Genomic DNA, 15,789 nt, shown 5'->3' on the forward strand with positions numbered 1-15,789 from the left:
AAGATAGAACTTGTTCTATCTTTTTGCTGTATGAATAGATCGCGCACCCCATTCAAGTGAATGGGTCTGCAATACGCATGCTGCTGCCCCACGTTCGGTGCCCGTGCTTTGCTGACTGCAATTTGCGGTCCGCAGCACAAACACGCAGCCCTTATGTTTATGTGAAAGAGGCCTTACGGACAAGGCTAGTACTGTTTTTCTAGGGACCAGCTGTTCCGTTCCGCAAAATATTGAATCCACATGGACATCATCTGTATTTTGTGCGGATCCGTATTTTGCGGACTGCAAAATACATATGGCCGTGTGCATGAGCTTTAAGGGTTTGAAATATCTGTAACATCCGGTTCTTATTAAGGAGTATTCTGTACTCAGTAGAATAAATAGTATAGCTTTTCAAGCAATCTTCTACAATGGAGGACTACTGTTGGAGAGTCAAGGTTCAGGAGGTATTCAAAACACTGACAGCAATGTCAGGAGATCCTTGGGGCACTGTGGCGGATTAGCTCTTCTCCGGGGGTCATTCACACAAGTATCTTCACCAGACACCAAGTTTAAGGTCCAAACATCGCTTTTATTTGGCACCTCAGCAAAATAAAACATAATACAAAACAAACACCTGCCCGGCTGGGCTCTAACTAAATATATGGTAGAATCCCTGACTCACCTATAGAGTGCTGTTCAGACACAGTGTCAGGTCCGGCTTCCTCAGCCAAGCGTATACCAGTCCCCCAGGCTGTAATGCGGTCAGTCCAGGCTATGTCCCAGCCTCGTGGTTTCTCAGCCTAGCCCGGCTGGAACCACACACCCAGAGCCTCACCCGCCCTCTGTTTGTAACCACGCCCCCGACTGACAGTCTGGGATAGGCTTTTACTCCCCAGTAATGATCCCTGGTGATTACACCTGGGGATCCCTCATGCTAGGGAAAATCTGCCCTGGAATGGGAGGGGTGGATTGGCAGCTCCCTCTACCAACCTAGCTCCCAATCCAAGTAAAATCCAGCCCTTAAATACTAAACAAAATAGCTCCAGCAACTGTGCCTTGCTGAACGCCAGCACCACTCTGGAACTTACTCTATCTCACCCAGCTTGAGGCAACCTGGTGAGATATACCCCTCTTCCGGGATCCTTATTCACTTTAGCGTTCACATCACCACAGCACTCATGTAGGCACCTTCAGTTATTTATACTGATGGCCTTTTGTTGTACAGGACTGACTCAATGGTGTTGTCCATGCTTCTATAGTATTGTGCTCAGTACTGGAGACCATATCTCCAGAAGGATATTGATACTTTGGAGAGAGTTCAGAGAAGAGCTACTAAACTGGTACATGGATTGCAGGATAAAACTTACCAGGAAAGATTAAAGGACCTTAACATGTATAGCTTGGAAGAAAGACGAGACAGAGGGGATATGATAGAAACTTTTAAATACATAAAGGGAATCAACAAGGTAAAAGAGGAGAGAATATTTAAAAGAAGAAAAACTGCTACAAGAGGACATAGTTTTAAATTAGAGGGGCAAAGGTTTAAAAGTAATATCAGGAAGTATTACTTTACCGAGAGAGTAGTGGATGCATGGAATAACCTTCCTGCAGAAGTGGTAGCTGCAAATACAGTGAAGGAGTTTAAGCATGCATGGTATAGGCATAAGGCCATCCTTCATATAAGATAGGGCCGGGGGCTATCCATAGTATTCAGTATATTGGGCAGACTAGATGGGCCAAATGGTTCTTATCTGCCGACACATTCTATGTTTCTATGTCCATGATGTAAAAAAAAATGTGGCAAATAAAATAAAATAAAAAAGACAAAACACTGTCTGTACTTACCTCTTAAATTCCACACGCACTCCAGCACCGATGCTCCTTGTTTACATCTCCGAAGCAATGATGTGCCGTACCTATGATTGGCTGCAGCGGTTACATGCTGGTACAGCTCCTCATTGCTCCTGGAAAGTAAACAAGGACCGACAGGGGAACACTAGAGCATTTATGAAGGGTGCAGCGTGCCGGTTGCGGTTTAACTGGTGATTACTGTATTGTTTTTATTTAATGTATACTCCTGCCAGTATGTAATTTTGCTTTCAGACAACCTCTTGGCACTCTATTAGGGTATGCTTACATGACGGATTTTGAAAATCCGCCTACAAAATTCAGCAAGTGGGTTTTTTTCAGCACATCTTTTCACATGGTTTTCATGCATTTTTTTTTTATTCCTTTTTTTCAGCTTGTTATTTATGGCGCGAGTCTGAACCAAAAACACTTCCCATTCATTTCACTGGGAGATTCTGTCCCAAGATAAGGCATGCTGCTTCTTTCCCACGTGGATACTCAATGTGGATTGGCCCTTAGATTCACAACAGCAGTTCCCTTGCATAATTCACACATTACATGAGTACTGAAAAAATCCTTGCTTGAAAACTGGAAAAGTGCAGTCCTTAAAGAAAACCACATGTGAAGCCCTTAAAATGCTGTCAAAGGGCTTTGGAGAGAGTTATAGCTTTACAAACCTATTACAATCCTGTACAATTCTATGTTCTTGGTTTAGGAACCCCATATACTGTATGAAGGCAGGATCCCTTTATACAGTACCACGTTTTACTAGAATGTGTTCTTTTATACATGGAAAATTATCCATACTGTGTTTTTGTACTTAACAGAACAGCAGCGTGCAATGGTAAAAGAGGAAGAAGGCAAAAGTATGAGTAAGTATCCTCCCATTATAACTATGAAACACTAGGTAACAGTGGAAAGCTGAGTAAACTCTGTATTAAAGGGGTTGTCTGGGTTCAGAGCTGAATCCGGACACAACCCGATCTGCACTCATTCACCATGAATGAGTGCCGCATGAGAGCTTCTTACGCTCTGATGCTCCTTTTTGCCCTGCGCTGAATCCGGTCATGTACCGGGCTGTCCATGGGTAAGCTAGGATGATGCTTCCACCTAGCAGTGAGCCCAGTGACGTCACTGGCACTAATGGGCAGTCTTTAGCGCTGCCTTAGCCTATTTTTACAGGCTAGGGCAGCGATAAAGCCTGCCCATTAGAGCCGATGACATCACCGGGAACACTGCTAGGTGGAAGCCTCTGCCTAGCAGTGTTGAAATGTAAACAAACAGCCCTTGTCCTGTGCGATTCAGCACAGGGCAAGGGAGAGCATCTAAGCGTAAAAAGCGCCGATGCTTCACTCATTCATGGTGCAGATCGGGTTGTGTCCAGGTTCAACTCTGAACCTGGACAACCACTTTAAATAATGTCGCCATACCTCTTATAATACTAACTTATACCCCCACCAGCTGAGATCTCACTGTTCCTGACATATCTATAACCAGGGAGAGAAGGAGCACCGTATGTGGTCGTTCCATTACACAACTGAAGATAGATGGACCAGAATCGTGGTGCTTTCTGTCATCTTAAGGCAATAGAGTTCTTAAAGGGGCAATGAGTTTTGGTAAAACTTTTGATATGTCATAGGGAAAGTTTTAATTGGTGGGGCGTGTGAGTGCTGAGACCCCCCCTGATCTCTAGCAGTGATGGCCAGTTCGCATTGTTCGCCCGCGAGGCACAGGTAAGTCCGGCGAGGCACAGGTAAGCCCTTACCTGTGCCTGTGTGCAAGCCAGTCTGAAGTCAAGTGCGGTCAGCGGGAGCAGGCAGTTCCGAGAACAGCCACCGGGGGCCTTCATCGGGCTGTTCTCGGAACTGCCTGCTCCCCGTGACCGCATTTGTTGCTTACCTGTGCCTCGCCGGACTTGTGAAAAAAAGATGGCAGCCCGCATATGTTCGCGGGCGAACAATGCGAACTGGCCATCACTGATCTCTAGAACAGGGAGAGAGAGAGAAGTGCTCACATATCGCTACAGAGGACAGAATCAAGACAGGCCCATAGACTTCCGTCCTGTCTCCTGCAGCAAAGAGCAAGAGTGTGAGATGCGAACGCTTCTCTCTCCTCGTTCTAGCATTTGGTGGGCGTCTCACGGCTCAAAGCTTTTGATATGTCTCTATGACAGATCTAAGTTTTACCAAAACTCGATGACCCTTTAAATCGCTATGTATAGTAGTGACTTACATCTTTTAGTTCATCTGTAGTAACCATCTTCTTAGCAGGTACAACCCTGTAGTGCTAAATGTAGTGTGGACCAACGCTGTGCAAAAGAAAAAGTTCTTGATAACGGGTATTAATTATGGAGATTTAAAAAAGTGTAAAGCCTCATTCACACATCCGTGTTTCACGGACATGTGCTGTTTGTGTTCTCCACGGACTACACACGTCCCCAACATCAGTGTTTTAGCACGGTCCATGGGTCAGTGATTTTAGCACGGATACATGCTCTATTTTGTCCGTGTTCACAGATCCATCACGCCCATTATAGTCTATGGGTCCGTGAAAACCATGGATGCCATCCACGTTGCATCCGTGTTTAACGCATCATTAAGAAGAGATTTTTTGAAAATTATTTTTCAGCTGTTCAGTGTCAATGAAACACGGGCAGCAAAAAACGGACACACGGATCCTTCACGGACAGCTTCACAAATGCATCATTGACCACCTGCTCACGGATTCGAGCATAAACATGTGAACGAGGCCTAACTGGTGACTGTTCATCACTCACCTTTCAGGTGCTCAAGTGGTTTTAGTAATTTAACTCTTGTGTTTCTTGTAGGAGAAGATTCCATTAATCAGTTCTTTAGATCACAGAAGTTGCAGAATTCTCAAACATTATATGATGAGCATAGTAAAATCTTAGCAACTCACTGTGATCTTGCAATGCTGGAGTGCCTTGTAAATGGAGGACATGCTTTAAGTCTAAAGGTAAGACGTCTTATATGCTATGTCTCTGCTGAAGGGGCTGGCCACTCCTCTAATATTGAAGCCCTATCCTTAGAATAGTCCATGTGTTACGGACAATGGTTATGGACCCATTGTGCTAACTAACCGGTTTGACGTAGGGCTAGTCCTGAGAGCGTTATCCTGGTGGTCCCCTGGTTTTCACCCTTTAACCCCAATACAGAGATCTGGTCTTCAGTACAGGGGAGCCACCAGGCCGCTACCTATTGGAATAGTCCTTGTATAGTTGGCAGCTGACACACACGGGTCAGAGACTCCAGTGCAACGTGCTACACATCGGAGGCACAGGCAAAGCACACAGACAGAAGAGAAGGCAGAAAAGTAGGCTGGCAACCACTTGCCCTAAACAAGACAAGGTCAGGCACACAGAATACATGCAAATCCATGGAACAGACCCTGGGGAATGGCAAATGGAACTTAGGTCAGAATGTAGACACAGAGCACGTAGGTAGAATCTAAACAGATCCAAACAGATGTTTTTGCACCAACAGGGGCAGGACACACAACTCAGAATATATAGTAAAGCAAATGAACACATAGGACAAACAGATGCACACAAAGAGCCAGGGAAAGTTAACCCTAGCAGTGCCGAACTGCTGGTGGCAGAGGCCTTTTCCAGACCTCGCTGCGAGATATTTTGAATGCTAGTAACTTCATTTTGTCTATGGCCAAAAAACTTTTAAGATTCCTAATATAGAGTGTTTGACAGTACAGCAGTTGCAGAAAAATACAGTTTTAATAAAACTTTCACCGCCTATAAACACATCTTTCTCTTTTAGGCATACTTTATATCCAAGCTTCCAGACTTGACACCTTTGTATAATTCTTTATTTTACCTCAACCTTTCCTTTAATGAGTTTTGGCAGTTCCCTACAGAGGTAAGCTGAAGTTTTTGATCTGCATGTCTTCTAGTCAGTTCCCAATACAAAAATTTGTATGTTTCTCAATAAAATACCATTGACTTGACAGATCTCTTCCACCTCCTTTCGCATCACACTACGTGAACATTTTTGGGATTCACCATGAAAGCTTCTGATGCAATGAATAAACCGAATTTATCCATCAGCCCCCATGGACCCTACGGAGACATTTTTGACAATGTGGCCAGTGACCGACATACAAGTGAAACTCGAAAAATTTGAATATTGTGCAAAAGTTCATTTATTTCAGTAATGCAACTTAAAAGGTGAAACTAACATATGAGATAGACTGATTACATGCAAAGCGAGATATTTCAAGCCTTTATTTGTTATAATTTGGATGATTATGGCTTACAGCTAATGAAACCCCAAATTCACAATCTCAGAAAATTAGCATATTGTGAACAAGTTCAATATTCTGGGCTCAAAGTGTCACATTCTAGTCAGCTAATTAATCCATAACATCTGCAAAGGGTTCCTGAGCCTTTAAATTGTCTCTCAGTCTGGTCCAGTAGGAATCACAATCATGGGAAAGACTGCTGACCTGACAGTTGTGCAGAAAACCATCATTGACGTCCTCCATAAGGAGGGAAAGCCTCAAAAGGTAATTGCAAAAGAAGTTGGATGTTCCCAAAGTGCTGTATCAAAGTACATTAATAGAAAGTTATGTGGAAGGGACAAGTGTGGAAGAAAAAGGTGCACAAGCAGCAGGGATGACAGCAGCCTGGAGAGGATTGTCAGGAAAAGGCCATTCAAAAGTGTCGGGGACTTTCACAAGGAGTGGACTGAGGTTGGAGTTAGTGCATCAAGGGCCACCACACACAGACGGATCAATGACCATGGGATTACTGTGCTTGATTGGCCAGCAAACTCGCCTGACCTGAACCCCATAGAGAATCTATAGGGCATTGCCAAGAGAAAGATGAGAGACATGAGACCGAACAATGCAGAAGAGCTGAAGGCTGCTATTGAAGCGTCCTGGTCTTCCATAACACCTCAGCAGTGCCATAGGCTGATAGCATCCATGTCACGCTGCATAGAGGCCGTAATTGATGAAAAAGGAGCCCAAACCAAGTACTGAGTACATATGCATGATTACCGTATATACTCGAGTATAAGCCGACCCGAATATAAGCCGAGGCCCCTAATTTTACCCCCAAAAAATTGGAAAAATTATTGACTCGAGTATAAGACTAGGGTGGGAAATGCAGCTATAATGCAGAGTGTATGTGTATATAATGCACACACTCTACATTATATACACACACACTCTGCAAGAGGGTGACTCAGATTGATGGGAGTCTGACTCTGACTCCCTGTATTTAATGCAGAGTGTGTGCATTATATACACACACACACTCTGCATTAAATACAGGGAGTCAGACTCCCATCAACTGGGCATTTATTTTTTTTTTATTATTTTTTTTATATTTATCAGGTTGTTTATTTATTATTTTTGTTCCCCCCCTCCCTACTTCATACTTGGCCAGGGAGGGGGGGGCTGGCCAGGGGGAGGGGGGCTGTCCAGGGGGAGGGGGGGCTGTCCAGGGGGAGGGGGGGCTGTGCAGGGGCCGGTACTTACTGCCGGTGTAAATCTCGCGGTCTGCTCCCAGTGTAAATCTCGCGGCCCACGTGTCTCGCGAGATTTACACTGGGAGCTTAACAGAGGTGCCGCGCGGACGTGCTGGGAGCTGACCGGAGCAGCTGTAAAGGTAAGTAACAGCTTCTCCAGCCCCCAACATGTCATGGTTTGTATTATGGCAATGTAAGTTGCCATAATACAGACCTAGACTCGAGTATAAGACGAGGGGGCTTTTTGAGCACAAAAATATGTGCCAAAAAACTCGTCTTATACTCAAGTATATACGGTATACTTTTCAGAGGTCCGACATTTTTCTATTTAACATCCTTTTTTTATTGATTTCATGTAATATTCTAATTTTCTGAGATTGTGTCTTTGGGGTTTCATAAACTGTAAGCCATAATCATCCAAATTATAACAAATAAAGGCTTGAAATATCTCGCTCATATATTAGTTTCACCTTTTAAGTTGCATTACTGAAATAAATGAACTTTTGCACGATATTCAAATTTTTCAAGTTTGACCTGTATGCCACTGTATGTCTATAGGGTGGCATACATTGGAGATATACAGTGTACATTGGGGAATACTCCTTATGTATAACTCCTGTGTATACAATAAAAGTGATGTGAACATGGTAAAATTGATAGACACATTACTTGCTCATTGCAGGATGGTTCTTTATGTTGACATGTATATATGTTCTGAAAAGGGGATGTGAAAAGCATCCTAACATATCCCTAAAAAAGCAGTTTTGTCCTTTGCAGCCACAGAGATATTTGATTCCATTTAATTGCATTTACTAATCTGGTTAGCAGTGGTAAGTCGATCAAGGCTGTGCTCCTTTTATGGAGCTTGGCATTCTAGCGTATCATTTCTGATCCTGTAGTAAAACCGATCATGATGAAAATGCTGCAAACTGATGCACTGTGGCATCAGACCGTGTCCCATAGAACTGAATCGTTTCTATCACCAGATCGGTTATGATCCTTCTCTAAGGCCTCTTTCACACGGACGTTGCGGGAATAGGTGTGGGTGCGTGGCGGGAACATGCACGATTTTTCCGCGCGAGTGCAAAACATTTTAATGCGCTTTGCACTCGCGTGAGAAAAATCTGCATGTTTGGTACCCGAACTTCTTCACAGAAGTTCGGGTTTGGGTTAGGTGCTGGGTAGATTGTATTATTTTCCCTTATTACATGGTTATAAGGGAAAATAATAGCATTCTGAATACAGAATGCATAGTACAATAGCGCTGGAGGGGTTAAAAAAAATAAAAAATAATTTAACTCGCCTTAATCCACTTGCTCGCACAGCCGGCATCTCTTCTGTTTTCTTTTTTGCTGTGTGCAGGAAATGGACCTGTGGTGACGTCACTCCGGTCGTCACATGGGCCATCACATGATCCATCACCATGGTAAAAGATCATGTGACGGACCATGTGATGACCGGAGTGACGTCACCACAGGTCCTTTTCCTGCACACAGCAAAAAAGAAGACAGAAGAGATGCCAGCTGTGCGAGCAAGTGGATTAAGGTGACTTTAATCATTTTTTTTATTATTTTTTTTTAACCCCTCCAGCCCTATTTTACTATGCATTCTGTATTCAGAATGCTATTATTTTCCCTTATAACCATGTTATAATGGAAAATAATAATGATCGTCACCTAGCAACCGTGCGTGAAAATCACACCGCATCTGTGTTGCATCTGTGGTTTTCACGGACCCATAGACTATAATGGACGTGATGGATTCGTGAACACGGACAAAATAGAGCATGCATCCGTGCTGAAAACATTGATGTGTGAACACACGCATTAAAATGAATAGGGACGTGTGCTGTCCGTGGAGAACACATACAGAACACTGACGTGTGAATGAGGTTTAATGCAGCATCTAAGGTGTGTGACCCCTGCAGTGAGTGAGTTTTACACTCAAGCAATACTGCCTATTTTTCATGAAAAAAATATTTTATAGTTTACAAATAGAAGAAAAAATAGATATTTGATACTGCTGCAATTGTAAGAACAAAAAAGAGAACATATTAAACAATATTACACAGTTTTGTATAAAAAAAAATTCAACAAAAAAGCAATGGCAGAATTGCTGTTTTTTCCCCTTCTACACCCCACCCCCCAAAAAATTACTAAATAAATAATATGTACCCCAATTGTGCCAATAAAATCTACAACTGGTCTTTGTCAACTAAAAAATTAAAAAGTTATTGGAATGTGTTTATAAAAAATGAATTGGTTCTGAAAGCCCAAAATAGGCTGGCTCCCAAGGGGCTCAAATTCTAAATTTGGCATTATTTCATAGGGTACATCCACACGCTTCTGCTTAGGATTTTTCACAGTTGAAAACACACCGCTTATCTGCAGGAATTTCACCCGAGCAAAATCAGCCTCAAAATATGCCGTATAACGTGACATGCTGCAGAGTTAAGATCCACACCGCAAGTGAAGTTATCTGTGGATTCTGTTATGAAAATTTTCACAGAAAATCTCGCCTTCTTTACCACCCCTGCCTATGCTTCGGATTTTCTAAATTTTAGTTCTAATGTGGAAAATCCGGAGCATATTCGCCACGTGTGACCGTACCCTAACTATGTCTGATAAGGTGGATCATTTGCCTCCATGTTTTTAGGTGTACAATCTTGAACATTTGGAATCACTTAAACTAAGAAACAACCCAATCAAGGAGATCCCATACGGTATCCACAAGCTGAAGAAGCTCCGAACTTTTACTGTATCCTTTTGCTCATTGACATCTCTTCCTGCTGGGTATGATTCTCCTAGAATTTTGAAATGGTTATAGTTACTGTATGTATTTCAAAAAAGAACACATAGCTACACTCAAAGGGGTTGTCCCACAAAAAATATTCTACATCAACACCTGGATCTAAATACTTTTGTAAGGCTACTTTCACATCTGCGTTTTCCTTTCCAGTATAGACATCATCCATCAAAGGATCTCAAAACCAGAGGAAAACTCTTCAGTTTTGTCTCTATTCATTGTCAGTCAGGACAAAACTGAACGGAATCCACCAGAATGCATTCCATTCCACTTCGTTGCATTCTTACGACGCACACAAAAGTGCTGCAAGCAGCGTTTTTAAGTGCATCATGGGATACGAAGTAAGACAGATCCAGCATGAAACACAAAGTAAGTCAGTGGTGCCGGGTGCGTTTTCTCAGACACAAAAGAAAACGTCTTGGTCATTTTAGAAATAATACAATGGATGCAGCAGGTTGTATTATCCTAACGGAAGCGTTTTTGCTGATCCATGACGGAGATGTGAAAGTAGCCTAAACTGTCTTGTATTTAATTTAGTAAAGCCACTCAATTATTCAACAAAATCTGTGTGCATAGTGCTATCTGCTATTTGTTCTCTTCCTTATTTCTCCGTACGTCTCGCTGAGGTGGTCACACATGCTCAGTGCCATCCTTCAACTGCCACCTGCTGTATCTACTGTTAGGGTACTTTAACACTAGTGTTTTTCTTTTCCGGCACTAAGTTCCATCCAAGGGGCTCAATACCAGAAAAGAACTGATCAGTTTCATCCCCATGCATTCTGAATGGAGAGAAATCCGTTTAGGATGCATCAGTATGTCAGTGAACGGCGTTTTGGATGGAGGAAATACGGCAGCATGCTGCGGTATTCTCTCCGCCCGAAAAATCCGGATCAGTTGCCGGCATTAATTTACATTGAAACGTATTAGTGCCGGATCCGGTGTAACGTTACATTACCCTACTTCGTGAGATTTCCCTACCTCCTAACTTCCAGTTGCACTGCTAATGACGTGAGGAGGCGTTCCTGAGTTTTGACGATCTGCGCATGCGCAAACGGACAGTTTATGGAAAATCTCAGCGGAGTTTAGCTGCACACCGGGACACTGCGCATGCGCCGGAGAGCCTCAGTAGGGAAATATTACGGCCCAATGCGCAAGCGTGGCTAACTCCAGAAGATCCATCCGATCTCCGCGCCTGCGCAGTGTGGGGGTAGGGAGATCTCATCGCCATATTTTCTGTTAAATAAATATTTATTTAACAGAAAATATGGCCATGAGATCTCCCTAGGCAAAGTGTGGATAAATTTATAGATAAATAATTATGGATTTATAAATATATATATTTAACAGAAAATATGGCCATGAGATCTCCCTACCCCCACACTGCGCAGGCGCGGAGATCGGATGGATCTTCTGGAGTTAGCCGCGCTTGCGCACTGGGCCGTAATATTTCCCTACTGAGGCTCTCCGGCGCATGCGCAGTGTCCCGGTGTGCAGCTAAACTCCGCTGAGATTTTCCATAAACTGTCCGTTTGCGCATGCGCAGATCGTCAAAACTCAGGAACGCCTCCTCAGGTCATTAGCAGTGCAACTGGAAGTTAGGAGGTAGGGAAATCTCACGAAGTAGGGTAATGTAATGTTACACCGGCATTAAAAATACCGGAATGCCGGATCCCTCCTTCCGGTCTGCGCAGTCTAGCAGTGCATTTTAAACAATGAATGGGGAGATCTCTGGGTCCATGTGAGGTACAGGGCTGGTTGTAGCTTTGTTAGAAAGGCGCTGTCATGTACTATATGATGTCTGATTTTCCAAAACACTAAAGATGCATTGGTAAAGCATTGAAGAACTGGAATTTTAGGGACCAAGTGACAAGCAGTAGATCCAGGAGTAGATTCTACTTCTGGTGGATCAGTTCCACATCTGAGGAATGCTCCTGGAGCTCTGCAGTTTAGTACCACCAATGAGTACAGCAGTGGTAGGTAGGGGGAGATTGTTAAAAACCCCACCCAGTGTGTATATCATGTTGACAGTGAATGTAGCCCACAAAAATAGTGCACAATGTGACATAATATTAATGTACATGTATTATTGTATAATATTTATTTTCCACAGTCGAGTCACATTATTCTGACCACCAGCTAATATCCAGAGTAATCGCCATGTGCAACTAGATGGCCTGGGAGTGACTCAATAAGGTCCTGCTAGGTTGTTCCAGGTATCTGGAGCCATGATGGCTGCAGTGCATCCCACAGCTGCTGGAGGGTGCATGGCAGAAGATCCATAGAGCAAACACAATGATCCAGGTGGTCCCACAGATGCTTAATTGGGTTCACATGATCTGCAAAGATGAAGTCATACCCAAATCAGTTGAGAGTGCCTTCCACATGGATGAGTGGGCCCAGGCAATGCCACGAAAACATTCCCCAGACCATAACGCTGCCACCGCCAGCTTGTGTTCTTCTCAGTGGTTGCAGGGTGTTTGTTCTCTGATGTTTCATGTTCCATTCGATAAAGGAGAAAACTCATCAGAGAAGGCAACTCTTTGGCAATCACTGGAGATCCAATTCTGATACTACCGGGAAAATGGAAGCCTTTTCTGCCAATGCAGCTTCATTAGCGGAGGTGCAGTGACCATCCATCTGTTTCAGCGCCCCATATGCATCAGGGTTCTCTGTACTGTTGTTTTAGACACACGTCTGGTAGCTCCCTGGTTCATTTTGGTGGTGAGCTGCTCCACTGTAGCGGGTCTGTCCATCCTGACACCCCTTCATAGCCAACATTCACTTCTCACATCAGTGGCATGTGGTGCTCCACAGTTTCCACATTGCTTATTCACAATGGTGCCATTTGTCCTCTTATTATACTGTCATCGCCACTCTAGCAATTAATTTTCATCTTCTTTGTGTGGTGCCAAATCAATTCGAAGTATAAGCGCTCATACAGATTCACATAAACACCAGAACATTGGTATTGTATGCAAACACTTCTGGTTTTTATTACAGATACATTCTCTTTTATAGCAGGTATGATATAGACAAAAGGGGTGTTACTTAGGCAGAGGTAATTGGCTCCCTGACTAAGATGGGAGCAGTTCTGTAACTTTAGTCCTGAGTTTATTGGTACATTAACTAACTTTCATCCTCCTCCCACAGTGATTTTGGATCAAAGAAAAAAATCATGTGGCTTATATAGCTATTTAGCTGCCCTCTAGTGGTCAAGTATAAGTAATACAGGATTTACACATTTTATATAAAAACCTATCTCTCACAAATCACTTTCACCACAGCAGCACGAGAACAGTTATCAAACTGCGCATGTCTCAGAAATACTGACACCCTTGGCCCATAATCCAATAATCATCCCTTTTCAAATTTTTTCCCCTAAAATGAGGAAAATTAGCTTATACCTCATTTTTTGATTCTGGATCAACTTGCAGGATAACGGGCTGAACTGGATGTCTATTTTCTATTTTTCTGTTATGTACCCACCATGCCAGCTCACAACACATGACTTCCTTCATGAGCTATGTGCTGCCTACGTTGAAAGTAGGAATTGGACATAATAATGTGACTCAACTGTGTATAATATGTGTATTACTATATATAATATAGAAACATATTTGTTTTACCTCTACTATACTTTGGAAAATATCATACCTTTGCCTGAATTTTAAATAACTTTCTATGTTTGCATAAAATAGTTTTCTTTTTATTATACAGCAATCATGTTTATAATGTAGAGGCAGACGAGTAATGGAAGAATGTATATGCTGGTTACCATTATAAGCCTAATACAGTGCATAATATGAGCCAAATACAGTATGTTTCATAATAATATTGGATTGTTTTAAGCAGAAAACCTAACTTGTCCTGTCTCAATGTTTCTTTGACAAGTGTCAATTTTTGCTTTCTCTGTAGGTTGTTTCTATTGCCAAATCTGCAGGTGCTGGATGTGTCCTATAATAACATTACTACGATTCCCAATGACATAGCTAATCTCAGGTAATGAACAATTATTATTGCTGTTTGCATAAAGGGAATTCAAACTTTGCTGGTGATTTGCTTCTTATACTGCCAGTGGCATTACATAAATACATGGGCCCTCATGAGTGGCCAGAATTATTAATATAAATTATTATGGCATTGCTGCTTATTTACAGCCTGGTCCTAGAGGTCAGTGGTGTCAATGTCTACCATGCAGTGAATAGAAAACATGACCATACTGATGCCGAATAAAAAACACTACAGAAATTTTGAAAAAACTACTTGTAATGACCGACGTCACGCACAGGGAGGATAAAAGGGAAAGCCCTGCCCAAGGGAGAGGGAAAGGTGGTGACCCCTAACTCACCTTGCGGCTGGCACCTGACTGCCCTGACGTCCCTAGACGGGTTCCTCACCCGCGCGGCAATCACGTGCCTAAACCCTGGCTTTCCCTAAAATGAGCCCTAGATAGTGAACGGGCCGGTGGGATCGCTAGTCCGCACCACTGTGACTAAGAGGGAAACACCAGGGAGAGGACAGACAAAACAGACAAACACATACACCCAGGTGGGCGATCACAATAGGCAACAAAGGTCCAACAGGGATCCGGAGGGTAGCGTTCTGGACCAACTACCAGAGAATGCAGCAACACAGCTCCAGAAGGTCAGAATAGATGTCCAGGCAGGAAGTTCTATCTCTGGCAACCAGAGAAGTGTGAGAGAGGAATATAAGGAGGTTGGGAGTGCTGGACAAGGAACAGCTGAGAAGGAGCTACGGATCCCTGAGTGAGCCAAAAGGGTTTGCAAAGCAAACCCAGAAAGCTACCATAAGGAAAACAGCCCTATCTTAAATAGAGCGTGCAGCCAACCGCTGCGACTTCCTGACCCCGGGTATAACGGAGTCAGGCGTGGTTCTCGATACCCTTGTGACACTACTATACTGTAAACAAATATTACCAATATACTGAGACTACGACCCCCCTGTGTCCCCAATATACTATAACTTTTTTTGTTCCCCATCCTTTAAACTAAGACCACCCCCCATGTCCACTCTCCTGTTTTGATGCCATTGTGCCCCCACTCCTATACACTATGACCCATTGTGCTCCTTGAGTATGAGTAGTGTACTGTGTGGTGCTCTGCTAGCAACTTGCCTGTCACTACTTATACCCACTCAGTCTCCTCCATTATTCCACTGTCCTGGTGCTCATCCCTTTGTCCTTTTCCTCCAGCACTGCTTCTCCTTACTCTGGTGCCACTCAGATAATGGGTGATGCTTCCAGTCAAGGTCATCATGGTCATCTTGCTGCTATCCCACGACCCTATGTGCCCCACAGGACACTACAGGACCTTGTGCACTGGCACAGTCTGACTGAGGGGCTTGCTTTAAGTAAATTTATGTTTCCTTTACATGAGCCAGGGGCGATTTGGAGCTGTGCCCTATCTGACCCTATAAGAAGGGGAAGGGGACTGTTTGCATTCTGCCTGTCTACACAGAGCACCCACCCCGAGAAGGGCGACCCCGATCTTGACTAGCCTTAGGAGTGGGGGGTTGCACACGACTCAGAAGTTGCTAGGGGAGGGGGCCCGTTCAAAAATTTGCTGTGTGGCCCGGTCATGTCTAGTTAAGCCACTGACATGAGCCTATGTCCTCCTACATGAATGCTGCA

The 15,789-nt window shown here is 43.5% G+C and overlaps 1 protein-coding gene across 2 annotated transcripts in view; it reads left to right on the top strand.

The window, feature by feature from the left end:
* Nucleotides 1–15,789, top strand: part of LRRC63 (leucine rich repeat containing 63) — a 42,393-nt gene that overhangs the window by 13,724 nt on the left and 12,880 nt on the right. For both annotated transcript variants that reach the window (XM_040422013.1, XM_040422014.1), the window contains exons 5-9: nucleotides 2,658–2,702; nucleotides 4,658–4,806; nucleotides 5,622–5,720; nucleotides 9,990–10,126; nucleotides 14,055–14,138. In XM_040422013.1, coding sequence (XP_040277947.1) covers nucleotides 2,658–2,702; nucleotides 4,658–4,806; nucleotides 5,622–5,720; nucleotides 9,990–10,126; nucleotides 14,055–14,138 — 514 coding nt within the window. The remainder of the gene's footprint in view (nucleotides 1–2,657; nucleotides 2,703–4,657; nucleotides 4,807–5,621; nucleotides 5,721–9,989; nucleotides 10,127–14,054; nucleotides 14,139–15,789) is intronic.

This window comes from Bufo bufo, chromosome 3 (genome assembly GCF_905171765.1).
Source record: "Bufo bufo chromosome 3, aBufBuf1.1, whole genome shotgun sequence".
NCBI lineage: Eukaryota > Metazoa > Chordata > Amphibia > Anura > Bufonidae > Bufo > Bufo bufo.